Here is a 15035-nt window from a genome sequence, read left to right as displayed (position 1 = left end):
GGGTGGCAGCCCTGTTCGTGGCTAGGAAGAAGGCTGTGTACCTGTCCCCAGAGAGGAGCTTGGGTTGCTGGGACGGTGTGGCTGAGGGAAACTGGGGCCTCAGCTCCATAGTGTGCTTGTTACAGGGTGTAGGGTTTGTCATTGGGGTGAGGCGGGGTCCTGGGGCTAGTGGAGGGGCTCCCGTGGTGGCCCACCCTCTCCCAGGCACTGGTGGTGGTGGTGGTGGCGGCACGGTTTGAGCACCAGCGCCTTGTGGGCAGGGCGGCTGTCAGAAATGCTCCGCTGATGTCTGGGAAATTTGTTCATGGTGCATGCGCAGCATGTCAGAGATGCTGTGGTGGCGGTCTCTGCGCTCATGGGAGCATCACGGCGCATTGGCTGGGTCCAAAGCTGTTCTGGTGCTGAGGCAGAGGCCTTTAAATGGAGGTTTCATCAAGCTGGCTCCCCGTGAGCCTTATCGTGCAGCTTACTGTTTCTGGATGTCCTCTTAAGTGCACATCAAGAGACATTTTTGGGCCTGGCAAGACTTGTGTTTTGAGAGCACGTCTTGCATGTTTATTTGCTTCATTATGCTCCATAGAGCTCTGTCTCATTGACTCCTGCGGAGTAGAGCTCTCCCTGGTATGTAAGGTCGCCCTAGGTTTTATGGTTTCCAGCTTCTCACATTATATCCCTTTTAGGTGGCGTGGTCTCCGTGTTCAGCCGTGCGCTACATCCACTCCCTTTGTCAGTAGACCAGGGCCTGTAGGATAGCACATGAACAGGGTCTGTTTCGTGATTCATGGTCAGAGGTTTTCAGCGCAATGATTCAGGTGCAGCTCATGGGTTGATGGGGTGATCTGGAAAAGTTTGATTGAAATAAGCAGGATTATTTGAACAGTTTGTAAGTACTTTGAAAGCCATCATGCTTGGTTGCTTGTTTTCTCAAGTCCTTTCCAGACTTTGTGTAAAAAGTGGTGAAGAATTGAAAGGAAGGCCTAGGCCTGGCGTATCCCTGCCCTTCTTCAGGGCAGAGCTGCCCTGGCTGACCTGTGCTAGAAACACTGCAATCTTAATGCAGACCTCTCATTATTCCTGGTGTGGGGGTGTCCTGCTGTTGAGACAGAATTCTCAGGTCTATAAAGTCAATCCCATATGCAACTCTTTCGGAATTGGTGCTTACACACCTACATACCTTATCTAGAAGTCTTAATTATCTTATCTACCAGTCCATTCATAATGACTGGACAATTAACTCCACAGTCCTTGGCAAAGGATTCCACCAGCTGGTAAATGTTGAAAAACAGGGTGTTTTGGTGGTTTTTCAAACCTTGATAGAATCATTCTGCAGTTAAGGCTTGGTTTTGTAGCCTACAAAAATAATTATGGCAGTATCTTCTAATACTAGCGATGGATGTAGTGGTAGTAGCACTGAATAAGGTGTAGCTACAAGTGTAGACAAAGACACTCCAATACATTTCAGGAAATGTTTTAGAAACCCAAACTTGTTTCCTGAAAAACTAAACAAGGAGAAAACTAATTCCATTAATTTTTGCTCTCTGAACTGAAAAAAAAAAAAAGGCAATAAATCATTAAAGAGCAGAAATAATCATAGATTAGCTTCCAACTAAAAATCTTTTCACTTTTGCACTCTGTAGTGGTCTTAGCCACATGGTTAAGGAAATAAATTCCTTTTCAACACGTTCAAGGTGCTGCCATCTTCCCGGTTTGCTTTTCTTTTGGTATTTTCATGTTGTCTTTCAGGTGTGTTTGTAGTAGAAATGTGTTGTGTGCCACTTTAAGCTACCTGAAAAGCTAACGAGGGTGGGTGTGTGATTCAAAGGGTGGGCAAGTCTGTTTCCCTCTGTTCTGTCAATTCAATATGACTGTTGTTTTCATAGTGTTTCTACACTCCTGTACAAGATAATTACCTTGTAAGCCTAGTTTTTCTGGCCAGTTGAGCCTCTGGCAGTCCATCTCAATTTTCCATTCAGGAATATTTCCCCCCAAGCTGGCATTTGTAATTTTCAAGATGAAAGCTCCTTGGGACAGTGATTATCCCACTCTAGAAGTGTTGGTACAGCACGAGACATGATGAGGCACAGATCCTGACTGTAGCTTCTGTGAACTATTTATTTATTTTAAATGCTGTTCATTAAAAATACATCTGCATGGTCTTTCTCCTTTGATCCTTGGTAACTTCTGTGACTCTGTCACTGGTTTTGAATTAGAGCAACACGATATTCTTTTTTTCTTTCCTCCTTGATGATAAAGATACTGAAGAATCAAGAACTTGGGGGTGATCCCATTGAGCCCAGGTTTAATTCCACATCCTAGTGGTAGGTGGTACCATTTAATTGCTCCTCACTCAAACCTCAACAGCCGGCTCTGCAGCTCTCCAACAATTTTCTTTTCCAAGGTGCGTTGCTGCAGTGTAAATGTTAGGCTTTCAAATGGGACCAGACAGATGGTTTTCTAAAGATCTCGATACATTACGCCCTCCATATCAGTTGCTCACCTGATACGCATCTGTATTAAAGAAAGCTATTCCCTGTTTTAAAGCATAATATAATCTCCAACAACCACGGTGCCTAATTGCTCATTAAGTTGTTCCCTTCTAGAACCTTCTGGTTTAAGTCACTTACTTTTATTTGTATTATTACCAGTAATAGCATTCAGCAATGAATGTAGACAACATGGTGGTAATTTTACGGTTCTCCTGGCGTGTGACCCCTTTGAATTAGGAGGAAGACACAGGGTAAAACCACTGTCTTGCAAAATAAGCAGAATGACATACGATGCCTCTGGCAGGTTTCTCTCCCAAGCTTGCTTTTAAAATAAACACTTTCTGTCTTTTCCTGCAGCACTGCTTTTCCTTGTATTTCTAGTTACGTGTACGCGGATGGATAGATAGATAGCTTCAGCAGGCTGAGATGGAGTCCTGGGGTCAGTGGTCCAACGCACAGACATGTAGCCAGGGACTGAAGGGTCAGACTTTGCAGTTGTACAACACTGAGCATATCACATGTAACTTCCTTTTCCTCCCTGGTATGTGTGCGCTTGCCAGTCTTCGGGCACTTAAGTAAGAGTGAAAGCATTAGGATTCTTACCCAGTTCTGCTACAAGTGTTTTAATGCCTGTTAGCGAGTCATTTAATCACATGTGCCTCGGTTTCCCATTTGCCAGTGAAAACTCTAATAGTTCTTTGCTTCACAGGGTTGGGGAAGATCATTTTTATCATGTTTGTGAAGTACTCCACAAATAAGGAGATGAGCACTATAAAGATTTAGAAATGAAGGGATACAATGAAAGTGTTATGTGGGCCCAGAAGCAAGTTGTGGAAGAGTAAAAGTACTTTTACATCTTTTGGTGTGTTCTTTTTACAGATGGGTTGGGGTGATTTGGGAGCTTTCGGGGAGCCTTCTAAGGAAACTCCTAACTTAGACCAGATGGCTTCAGAAGGGATGCTTTTCCTGGATTTTTATACTGCCAACCCCCTCTGTTCTCCGTGTGAGTAAACTTGAGTTTCAAACTAGCATATAAGCATGCCACCTTCTGAGAAGATGGGGACGTTTGCCAGCATCTGACATGAACTAGCAACCAAACCAGCGATTACCTTCAGGGCAGTGTTTGGATTTGGTGCTTTGATCTTGCATTTTGCTCCCTTTTTATTTACGTTTTGATTGGAAAACCTACAATCTTTGGTTCATACAAAGCAGTGTTTTAGTGATCAAATCAGTCCAGCTAAAGGGTTTTTTTAAAACGTTCTGGTTTAGTATTCTAGCCTTAGTCATTGCATTTTTCTATCTTTCTTATTTTGGGATAAACAGACAAAGCAGTACCTAAATTATTGCTGAACATAGTTTGTACATAGTTTGTCTGATTCCATTGGCTTTGGTGAGACTTTCATGCAAGGAATGGCAGCAGGCTGTGTCTTGCTTTTAACGCTGGTGGCTTGTAAGATTCTTGGGAAAGGGACAAGAGATAAAAGAAACGTTTGGGTCTGGGAGACACAGATATTTTTATCCTTATTGGTTCTTCTGTGGTGTGGGTTTGTTTTTTTTTCTCTTTTTCCTCAAACCTGATTGGCAGCCAAGAACTGAAACAAAAATGAGGAATAGGGGCTTTTTATTTGGGCTTTCATTTTGGATATAATTTGTCAGTGTGCTGATGATGTCCTTGCTCTTAAAAGGCATTTAAAATATGCTGAAGTCCTGCTAAGTCCAGTGGTGGTACTGCATATGCTTAAAGTTAACCACCTGGTTAAATGTTTCCTGCAGTCCAGACCTGACTTTTGCTGTCAAAGCTGGACAGCTCTGTCTTCACAATTACATGACTTTCGTTCAGACAAGCTGGAAAATTTAGCCTTAAGCATGTAATCAATTTCTGTTACGATTTCCTCTTACATATATATGTTGGGTATTCCTTCTGTAATTACTGAGGTAGAAGGGTTGCTACGTTGACTACTGAAAATAATTATTCTACAGCAGTGAGTAATTTAATAGAAGGGCCAAATTTCAGTCGGGTTCGTTCTGGAATAATTCAAATGTTGTCATATCAGAATGTGTCTGTCTCCATGGCTCACTAGAGAAGAGAGTTGCTGCATGTTCTAATGTGAGTGATCTTAGTAGCTGGCTGTGACAAAAGGACACTGACATGCTTTAGTCAGTGCACTGTCCTCAGCCTTAATATGATAATTAAGCAGAGAATGCATGTAAAATAAAACATTTTTTGTTGTTATTTGCAGCAAGGGCAGCACTGTTGACGGGCCGTCTCCCAGTCAGAAATGGTTTTTACACCACGAATGCACATGCCAGAAACGGTATGGGCTTCACTGATTTGCCTTCCTCCCTTGATTTCCCTCTGTGCTTTGTAGGAAGTTTTGCTTTGAACAAAGGCTTGGCTTGGTGATCTTCCCCTGTAGATCTTCCAGAGTGGCACAAAAAGATTACCATGTACACTGCTGGTAATAAGCATGAAATTTATTGTTTCCTCCTCATCAAGCAGAAAACCTCCTCAGACTAAGAGACAAACAAGACTGGTTGATCCATTTGCTTCTGCTGGCTGAGAAGCGTTTCCTCTGGGCAGTCTGGTGAAAGAAAGTCACGTGGGGTATATGTTAACAGCCAGAGTAAAGAAAAAGCTGCTTGCAGTTTCATTCAGCCGCCAGTTTTCTAACCATTTCAGCCTTGGTACTTTTATAGCATCGTTGTGCTTGTGGTGCTTCCAGGGAAGATTACCACTTCATAACGTTCCTGAGTTGATTTTGATTCCTGTCATTGGCTCCAACGTGACAGATGCCACATGAGGCCATGCATGCTTGGGCAAGACTCAGCAGCTACATACCGATTCACACTGTGTATCAGCAAGTATGCTTGGCTATCTCCGTCCTAACCAAAGTCACACCTTAGATTTTTAAGGGCCAGACAACTGTGCGCTGTGAGAGACGTAATTTCTTTTAGCTCTTGCAGTCTGAGCAAGTTTTTCCAACATTTGATTTAGGAAAAAGGGGCCTTCATTTTAGAAAATATAAAGCAAATTTGCAAGTGTAAAGGCAACTCCAATGCACACCTAAAGCACTTGCTTTCTTTATGACCCCCCCTTTTCAAGGGTCTCGCCTTCATTCTGTGATGGCAGCCCCCTTTATTGTTGGCCGTGGTATGCAAGTGGGCGGAGATCTCCCTTTGATCTCTCTGAAGCAATTTGTTCTCCTCATCTTGTGGCCTGGGAGGACTTTGAAGGGGTGATATTGCTGGGACTTCAAATAATTGCTATTTCTCATCCACTAACAGTGTTTCTAATGATGGGCAGCCGTGAGCTGCTTGCTCTAATATTTGTAAGAGTTGGAAATACTTTTTTGTTTGCTTTACACAGCATACACGCCACAGGATATAGTAGGAGGAATCCCAGATTCTGAATTACTGCTTCCAGAGTTGCTGAAGAAAGCTGGCTACATCAATAAGATCATTGGCAAATGGTAAACTTATGCTAAGATCTCTTGCTTTGAGATTTCAGTATGCGTGTGTATGTATTGTGAAGGAGCAGCAGAACAACCAGAATTGCAGGAAAAAAACTGTTTTGAAGCTCAGGTGTCCAACTTTTGAAATCTGTGGTGGATCTTCCCCCATGCTGTGATCAGTTTCTGAATTGAGTGTTACCATTACAAGTACATGAATATATCTTCATAGGAAGAGCTGAAGGGGGTTTTATGTATATATATCTATCTATAAACCCTTCAACTCTTTGTGCTTTCATCCATGTATCACACAATTTAATCAAAAAACGCCAAGATGTTCAGTTGGAACTTGCTTTGAGCACCTACGTGCTTTTTATCTTTGGTCCCTGCTATATGTTGGGGTTTTTGTTAATAGTGTAGACTAAATTGTGAAAGCTTCTTTTTGGGGATGGGTGGGGGTGCGTAGAAGTGTGTGCTATAGAAATAGAGATGCAGACATATCTGGGGCTACATTGAAGATTGTTTGTCAAGTGTAGGTCAGGGTGGATAGGAATAGGCTTGATCGGGGTGGTTGATGCCAGGTCTTTTAAAAGACCTAGAGGACTGATCCGATACTCTGTGAATATTGTCCTTTAACTTTATGGACTTTCATGGAAGTACAGTATAATCTTTGTAGAGGATATAGAAGAATTTCTAAAAACCAATGTTTTGTGATGTCTGCGAAGAATCGGAAGGGAAAAGCCTGAAAGATATTCAGATCAAACAAGCATGGTGAAATTGCCAGTGTAATAGTTGAAACTGGTGCATTTGTAACATTTGAATTTCAAATGCGCTTGTGGGCTGTAATGGAATCCCATGGGGCCTGGGTATCTCTGAACAGTTGATTCACAGTTTGGAACAGTGCTGTAATAAATAAATGCATAAATAGCAACTTTGAAACTACATAGACACCACAGGAGTACTGCTTGGTTAACAGAGTAATTGTTAATGAAGAGACTTCGGACAAGAGTAGTATCAGGGGGACACTGTTTAGGAAAGTAATGGGATACAATTTATTTAACAGTTTCGTTAACAAGTTAGAGAAGAGTGAGTTTGAATTGTGGTTGGATTCACCGGTGCTGCTGAAATTGGAAGGAAAGCAAACTAACCTAAGACAGTGAATTATTTATTACCACAAATCCAAACAGCAGAGTGGCCATGAAGAATCGGATCAGTGGGCTGAATGCAATAAGATGCAGTTCAGTGCTAATAAATGTAAATTCATACACCCAGGGAAAAGAAATAAACAACGCAAATACAGATTGGTTCCAGGCAGTTATTTGAAAAACAGCAAATCTGGAAGGACCTGCAGCTGCTAGCAAGAAGGAGACTACATATGAATGTGCAGTGCACTATCGCTGCGCACCCAAGAACTGTTATCCTGGACAGGACTAGGGAAGGATTGCGTACAGTAGCAGTATCTATCATTTGTGCATACCACCTGCTTCCTAGGAAGGTGTAAAGAAATGCAAGGTGCGGTAGTTAAATTGGAGTCTCATCCTAGCCACGCATAGAATTTTAGGGCTTTGAAAGATTTTTAAGTTTTCCAGAAGAACATTTTTATATCCTTTCAACATCCCTTTTAAAAACTATTCAGGGTGTCCTGTGACAGTAGGTTCCACAGTTTAATGATATGTTTGCAAGTCAAGTATTTGCCATGACTGTTTTAGAATTTGATGCATTTCATTAAGTATCTATTTTTTTGTGGTGTGAGAGGGAGAGAATAATCTGCATCTCAGTAATTGTTTGATTCCAAGTCTCTTCCTCTGGAAGTTCTCTTAGGACTTTCTTAGAACAAAATATTTTTTTCATGTCCCCTGTTGTAGAAACAGCCAGGAGGATCTTTATATTACCATGTATATGAATGAGGAAGGGGTAGAATCCTGCAGGTCAGACTTGCAGTTTTAGTTACATCACCAAGATATGATCATAGCTGGAATGATTATTATTGTCTGTTGTAACTCATTCTGGAATAGCTCAGAATAACGCCGTGGATCGTTTTTCTTCAGGTAATGCATTTTATGTCCCTTATGTTCAGAAAGTGTGCAGAGGGTGATGGCACAAAATGGACAGGTTGCAGATGCAGGCTCGTGAGTGGAAGCCGGAATGATTAAATAAACATTAAGCTACAAAGGTCTTCTCTAGAGACTGGGAGAGGATGGGCATTCTGTATATTCAAGATAGTATAAATGAAGGAAATGGGGAATTAGCAGTATGTAAGTTGGAGATTAGCGAGGAGCTTCATCTTGAAGTTAAGGATGGGGAGTTTTCAAGCTGCATAGTAGAATTTAGCTGTCATCAGGAGTAGCTAAACGTGTTTTATGTTCAAATATGAATGGAAAGAACTCATTCTCATTTACATTAAGGTTTCTTTGTTCCATTTTGGCAACATGAGTATTCCATAAAGGGAATGCAGATATAATGGTACATTTCATGCGCTTACACCTTAGTGGTATAAAAGTGACTTGTCATAGATCAGAATCCTTAAGTAAAACATTATGTGTGTATTTGCAATGGCTTTGGGCAGTGTAGTCCATCAGTACAGATCATCGAGACAGCATGAGAAAAGGCACCAATAGGAGGAAATAATGGAAAACAAAGATTGGACAGTAGGCTAAAATGGGATATATGTAAGCACTGGAGTGAGTCTGCATGGATGTGTTTGCAACAAGTATAAGAAAGATCAAGATAATGCTCTGCAGTCGTTTATTTGATTAAAATGCTTCAAGTTTTTCTTAGGCAAAGATTGTTTTCTTGCATGCCATTCTGGTGAGACTTATTTGCTTCTTTGCAGTAGAATTTTAACTCATCTGTTTCTTTTGTTCCTAGGCATCTGGGTCACAGGCCCCAATTCCACCCCCTGAAGCATGGGTTTGATGAATGGTTTGGATCCCCAAACTGCCATTTTGGACCTTTTGATAACAGAGCGCTCCCCAATATCCCTGTGTACAGGGACTGGGAAATGATTGGCAGGTAATTCAGCTACTTGCCTGGTAATGTTATTTTCTTTGCTTTCGCTGCTGACATTACAGTGCTGGAAGATAAGTGCTAGCGTAGCAAACCCATTTCAGTGGAAAGGGGTTGGCAAAACCCGCAGCTGCTTCAGAATCGGAGTTACAGACTCAGTTGGATGGGCAGTGATCTGCAGGTACTTCACCCTATGCAGAGGACTTTTATAGCATGTCAAGCATTGGGAATATCCTGCCTGCTATATGATCTGGGATGCTTACTACAGAGGGCCCTGAATGTCCTGCAGTTCGGCAGTAAGCCAGTGCAGGAAGATGCTTGTAAAAGGTCACGAAACACATGAACAGCCCTTCTGGGTCAGGCCCAAGGCCCATTTAATCCATTATACTCTGCAATGACTATTTATACTGAATGCTTATAGAAAGGGTATAAGAAAACAGATATGTGGAATGGTCCTTCTCTTGTATGGTTGTCCACCTTCCTAAAATGAAGGTTGTGTCCAGATCTTTAATAGCCGCTGACTTAATTTCAATTAACTACCCCTCTCTTTTCTAAACCCGTTTGTATTTCTGGTCTCTACAACATCCTGTGCCAGGATCTCATCTCTTGCTTTGCCCTCATACTTTTGAACAGGACTTTCCCTCTAGTCTGGGGATGGCCAATAACCAGCCTTTCAAGGCCTGGGTGGTGGTTTTCATTGGAGCTAGAACAGAGTGAAGGGAAAATCTTGTGGGAAAACTCACGAGGCAGACAGAAACAGGAAGGTATAGATTAACTGTCAAGAGGTATGTGAATTTCGCATCTAGGAGAGGAAGCAAGGATAGTCCTTTGTGGGGGAAGAGGAGGTTTTGAAAGCAATTCTGGCAGCAAAGGGTACTCGGGCACTGTTGGCTGGGCAGTGCCTGCTGCTTCTCAGTTGTGATTGTGGCACTCTGACTTTTCCAGTTAAAGCTGAGACAATACAGACCTACCTCTACAGCATTGATGCCCCTCAGAGACTAGGCATGCTAGCTGTCTAATAAACTTTATTCTAAACTCCTACATCGCTTTTTGTAGGAATCCTGTCTTCCTCATCTCTACCTTACCATCTAAATTTAAAGTTGAATCTCGTTAAATATGAAGCTAGATGTTTGATTCTGATGATTAATAAAGGTCTGAGTAGCAGTGCCAGCCTGCAAGTTGAGTGTGGACCGTCTAGGGATGTGACTGCTATACGGTGCCTCCCTCCCAGAGATGTTTGCTTATCCTGTCATGCCCTAAAGGCTTCCTGTGGTGATTTCACTCCACTACTTCTCTTGGAAGCTGGTTCCATTCTGTACTGAAAGACCTCTTTATTCCTTCTCTTCCTGTTTGTAATAACCTTTTGTCTGTTTTCATAACACCATTCTATGCTTCACGACTGCAGTCTGTGCCATTCTTGTCCATTCACTTTTGCGCCTGGTTATCATCTTATTTCACTTGCTGTTATTCTCCTGAGGACTGCCTCCCACCCTTCTTTGCTTAATTGGTGTCTAAAGATATGACTAACATAACGTCTTCAAAGCTGCACAAGTTCTGATTCCAGGATTGCTCTATTTCACTGAAAGTTGTTGTGTACTTCTGCAAATTTTACTCACGCATCAAACAGCTCTCTATTGAAGGAGTAATGGCATAAGATCTTGAAGCACACTACCCCTATTCTAATAGCTTAACAGTGAAAAGTCAGTGCCTCAGGTTTGTCCAAATCTCGTAGTCATTAATTTGGATCTAGCCACTTCACTGCTTTCTCCCATGAGGAAAAAAAATATGGTGATAATTCCTTTTAATATCTGAAGAGAATTTGCTGAGTAGCACCAGTGACCTGCTTGTGTAAGGAAGGGGGGGAGGGGAAAGCCTTTTTATGTTGTATATTCCTTAGGATTGATTATTTTTTTTCTCCGATGCATTTTATCTTAAGATATTATGAAGATTTCAAAATTGATCTGAAGACAGGTGAAGCCAACTTGACTCAGATCTACCTGCAGGTACTGTCTATTTTAATACTGGTTTCTAAGCTACAGTGACTTTTGCTTCTTTTTTTGGAGAGATTTAGATGGAGAGGATGATTCTGTTAAATTCATTTTTATTGTTGTTTACAGGAAGCTCTCGATTTTATTAGCAAGCAGCAGGCCAGCCAGCAGCCATTCTTTTTATACTGGGCAATTGATGCTACCCACGCTCCTGTTTATGCCTCCAAACATTTCCTGGGCACTAGTCAGAGAGGACTGTAAGTCTTGTTTTTGTGGGTATTGGTTTTGTTGTTTGTTTTTGTTTTTTTTTTTTTAAATTAATACCTTGTGCTGCAGAAACAGAAAACCTAAGCAACATTCATTAGATCCAAGTATATAGATAATTTCTCAAAAGTGTATGTGTGTGCTGAAACAAGTTGGTTAGTGAGGACTTTGCTTGGATTGTTCTTTAATAATTTTGCTATAAACTGAAATGAAGATCATGTGACTAAAATGAGGGAGAAGGGGGAGCCTAAGCTCCTTTGCCAGTTGTGTGAGTAATGAAGTGCTGTATGTGGCACAGATGATTTTTTGGAAGGTTTTTGTATGATTAGTGCCTGGTTTAAAAGCCTCTAAATCAGACCAGCAAGTAGAAAAGCATGCATGAAAAACTCAATTTATAGGAGGCAAAGCGCTCTGTAGATAATTGTGAGCCTTGCTTCTGAGAATGCAGTTTCAAACCAGCATCTATAAGCAAAACTACATTATTAGCTTCAAGTCTATGGCGAAGTGGCTTTGCCTATATGTGAGAACTCTATAGCTAAATTTATATCGGTTCCTGGTCTCTGTCCAAGAGTGGCTCACATCTGAACAAATTCTGACTCTTAATACCCAAGAGAAGTTGCTCTCTCCAGGTAGGAGACAAGGGTTTAGCAGTGACAGCGGAAAACTTTATTACAGTAGCTGATGCACAACAGAAGTGTTTCTGCAGCGCAGGTATAAATTAACATCCACTAAAAGCATTGTGGTTGATTGCAATGCATTATGCTGTGTGACACTTTTCCTTTTTTGCTGCCTGTAATGTTTTGCATCTACTTTTGCCTCAGATACGGGGATGCTGTGCGAGAAATTGATGATAGCGTTGGAAAAATCCTAAAACATCTTCAGAAGCTGGGTATCAGTGAGAACACTTTTGTGTTTTTCACTTCTGATAATGGGGCTGCTCTCATTTCGGCTCCTAAACAAGGTGAGTGTCACATCAACAAACCTGGGCTGGGCTTGTGAGATCAAGGCTTAAGTCTCCGTGTCTAGGGGAGTAGAGACACCTGTACCTGGGGTTTTTGCTTCTGCAGTTAGGAGAAGCCTCAAATTTCAGAGCATTTATGTTTAGAATTAGCTTACGTTCATTACTTCTAGTCACTGTTGGAGGAGGTACTCTTGGCTAAATGGACTTTTGGCCTAAACTAATCTGGCTGTTCACCTGTGTGCATTCCCACTTTGTGCTCCACTGTCAGGGGGTGAATATTTTTTAATTTGTTTAGGACCAGGCACAATAACTTAGCAGGGTGTTTACTCTCCATCTGCCAAATGCATATTTGAGCTTTCTGAGTAATTACAGAGAGCTCAAGAAGCCCTCCTTCTTTAGCTCTCACGAAAAATAGCAAGAAGAAAATATATTTTTGTTACTTCACAAGTTTTCTTTTGTTTAAATGATTGTTTCTCTCGAACAGAGTCATTGCAAATTGATTTTATAACCCACTGTCTTCTATTTGGAGGCAGGCTGTCTCGTGGTTATTGGACCACAGAGCGGGGAGTATCCCGAGTTCTGATTTCAGCTGAGCCGCTGTTTGACTTTGTGTGACCTGGAATCTGTCACAGGAGCTCCCTGTTTGTTCCTCAGCAAGCTAAGCTACGAGGCTGGGTTAAAAACCCAGACATTCCTGCAACGCACTTGCTATCTCTGAGAGTGAACATTCAGGGAATGCATGATTATTTTTCTCATTCTCATATCTGCATCTAATACTGCTCTGCTACTTCAAAAGGATTATGAAAATAATACTATTTCTGCCTGAAAGTGTCAGATTTCCTTCAGTTACAAACAGCAGTTAACATCCTTAAAGGGAAGGAAAATGACAGCAAAGTATTTTCTGTTTGTTTGTAGGTTGTTGTTTTTCTTTGTTTGGTTGATAGCAAGTTGTGTTTAAACTGTAGCTTTCTCCCTGGCCTGAAAAGACACTCTTAAAATTTCACCATAAAGGGTTATTTAAAAAAAAGAAAACAAAACCAACACAACAAACAAAAAAACAACAGCAGCAACAAAACCCAAAACAACTCTGGACACGTTGTTTGAAGAAGCTTTCATGCAGAAATGAAAATTCATTTAAAACTTGCCTAAAAATTTCCTAATTGACCGTGTCTCTTTGAAATGTGATACTGGCAATATTTTGGGTTTTATAGCTTCTTTTCTCTCTCTAGGAGGAAGCAATGGTCGTTTTCTGTGTGGCAAACAAACCACCTTTGAAGGTGGCATGAGAGAGCCTGCTATTGCTTGGTGGCCGGGACATATACCTGCAGGAGGGGTGAGTATCTGCTTTTAAAAATTCTGATTGGTCTTAGGTGGACTGGAGTGAGTGGAATGGTTCTTGCTGGGTTCAGTGAGCTGAATGCTGCCCCTAGAGAACAATGCCGTTCCTGTTCATTATTGCAAATTTGCATCTGCAGTGTCTGTGATCAACACTTCTGTGAGCGCCAAGTGGTCTGGTCTTTTTGTCTTCCTGCTCTATTTAACCCCTTTAGTCTTTTGGACCACAGTATTTTTAGTGGGTTACGTGTTTGAACAAATTGAAGTGTAAAGACACGTCGCTAACGTGTGTCCCAAGTCTAGAGCAGGAGTGTGTTGCCCACACACACTATCTGTGCCCTGAAGTATCAAGTGATTTGACCCTCACAGCTCTTGCTTTAATGTTTGATAAAAGTTCCACTAGGGGAGGTCTAGATACCAGACTATTGCTCTTTCCTGCCTGTACACAAATTCAGATATGATCACTTCAAAATAATCCTCCAGTGGCATTACCAGCCTCTCTCGTCCCAGTTCTCATTAAAGAAAGATGCAATCAATTCTTCTGCAGGCAGGGTTCACGGTAAATAATACAGCTTCCCTCCCCTTTGTGAGCATCTCTCATCCCTGAAGAAAGTGATACTTCATTAACTGGGCACTGTTCTTAAGACTGCAAACTATTCATAAATAAAACATTTTTCTGAGTTACATTCCTTTTCAGTGGTTTAATCGAGTCAGGATAATGATAATTCATCATTTACATTTAGGAGGAAGCCATCAGATAGCTTAGATCTGCAGCTGAAGGCAGGGGGATAGTTTGGTTTCATCGTTTTTGAAGAGTTCACAGAACCTACTAGGGATGCTTTATTATATTTTTAATTTGAAATGAAAACAGTCTTTTTGTTTAAATTTAAACATTTCCATAAAGTCTTTACAAGCCAAGTTAAACAGCCTTGGGCTAGCATACGAGAACATGAAACTGAAGCTGACTGTTTTGTTTTCCATGTCCAAACTGAATAATGTGCTAAAAGTAAACATGCATTATAAATGGGGACAAGTAAATACCAAATTTAAAAATTCTTTCCATTGTAGTAACTCTGAGGATAATTAGGAACATGAGTAGAGAAATCATTGTGCTTGCTTGTTTTCTAACTGTAACTGGCTGGTACCCCTCTCACAGGTAGTCTTTTGCATGTAGTGCAGCAGTGAAGCTCTATGTGGTGCAAAACGTTCTCGGTAGCCTGGTGTGATGCATGGTTTCCTGCTTGAGGCCACAGTTGAAGCTGCTGTTTGAATTCCTGTGAACAGATATTTCTGTGCAGAATTACTGTGTTTGCATAGGAGGGTGGACTGACCGATGCTGTACTGTCATGAGCCCATGCATGCTCAGCAAGCTGGAGAGTGTGCTGAAGGCTTATGGGGCAGGTATGCGCCCGAAAATCCCCTTCTGCACCGCTGCTGCTATCATCCTTGGCACTTAAGCACATGCTTAACTTTAAATCCTTCCTACCCTGGGCTCCAATTCATGATGCTGCCTGCCAAATGTCTGCACGTGCAGGTGTTGCGCTCC

The 15035-nt window shown here is 41.5% G+C and overlaps 1 protein-coding gene across 1 annotated transcript in view; it reads left to right on the top strand.

Moving 5' to 3' along the window:
* The first annotated feature begins 3365 nt into the window (after positions 1–3365).
* The window catches only part of GALNS (galactosamine (N-acetyl)-6-sulfatase), a 42449-nt gene continuing 30779 nt past the window's right edge, over positions 3366–15035 (top strand). Inside the window, exons 1-8 of the mRNA XM_009890044.1 lie at positions 3366–3489; positions 4727–4801; positions 5854–5956; positions 8804–8947; positions 10878–10944; positions 11059–11186; positions 12015–12154; positions 13384–13487. Coding sequence (XP_009888346.1) covers positions 3366–3489; positions 4727–4801; positions 5854–5956; positions 8804–8947; positions 10878–10944; positions 11059–11186; positions 12015–12154; positions 13384–13487 — 885 coding nt within the window. The remainder of the gene's footprint in view (positions 3490–4726; positions 4802–5853; positions 5957–8803; positions 8948–10877; positions 10945–11058; positions 11187–12014; positions 12155–13383; positions 13488–15035) is intronic.

Source organism: Charadrius vociferus, unplaced genomic scaffold, assembly GCF_000708025.1.
Source record: "Charadrius vociferus isolate BGI_N301 unplaced genomic scaffold, ASM70802v2 scaffold1028, whole genome shotgun sequence".
Taxonomy (NCBI): domain Eukaryota; kingdom Metazoa; phylum Chordata; class Aves; order Charadriiformes; family Charadriidae; genus Charadrius; species Charadrius vociferus.
This window is presented reverse-complemented; position numbering and strand designations above follow the sequence as displayed.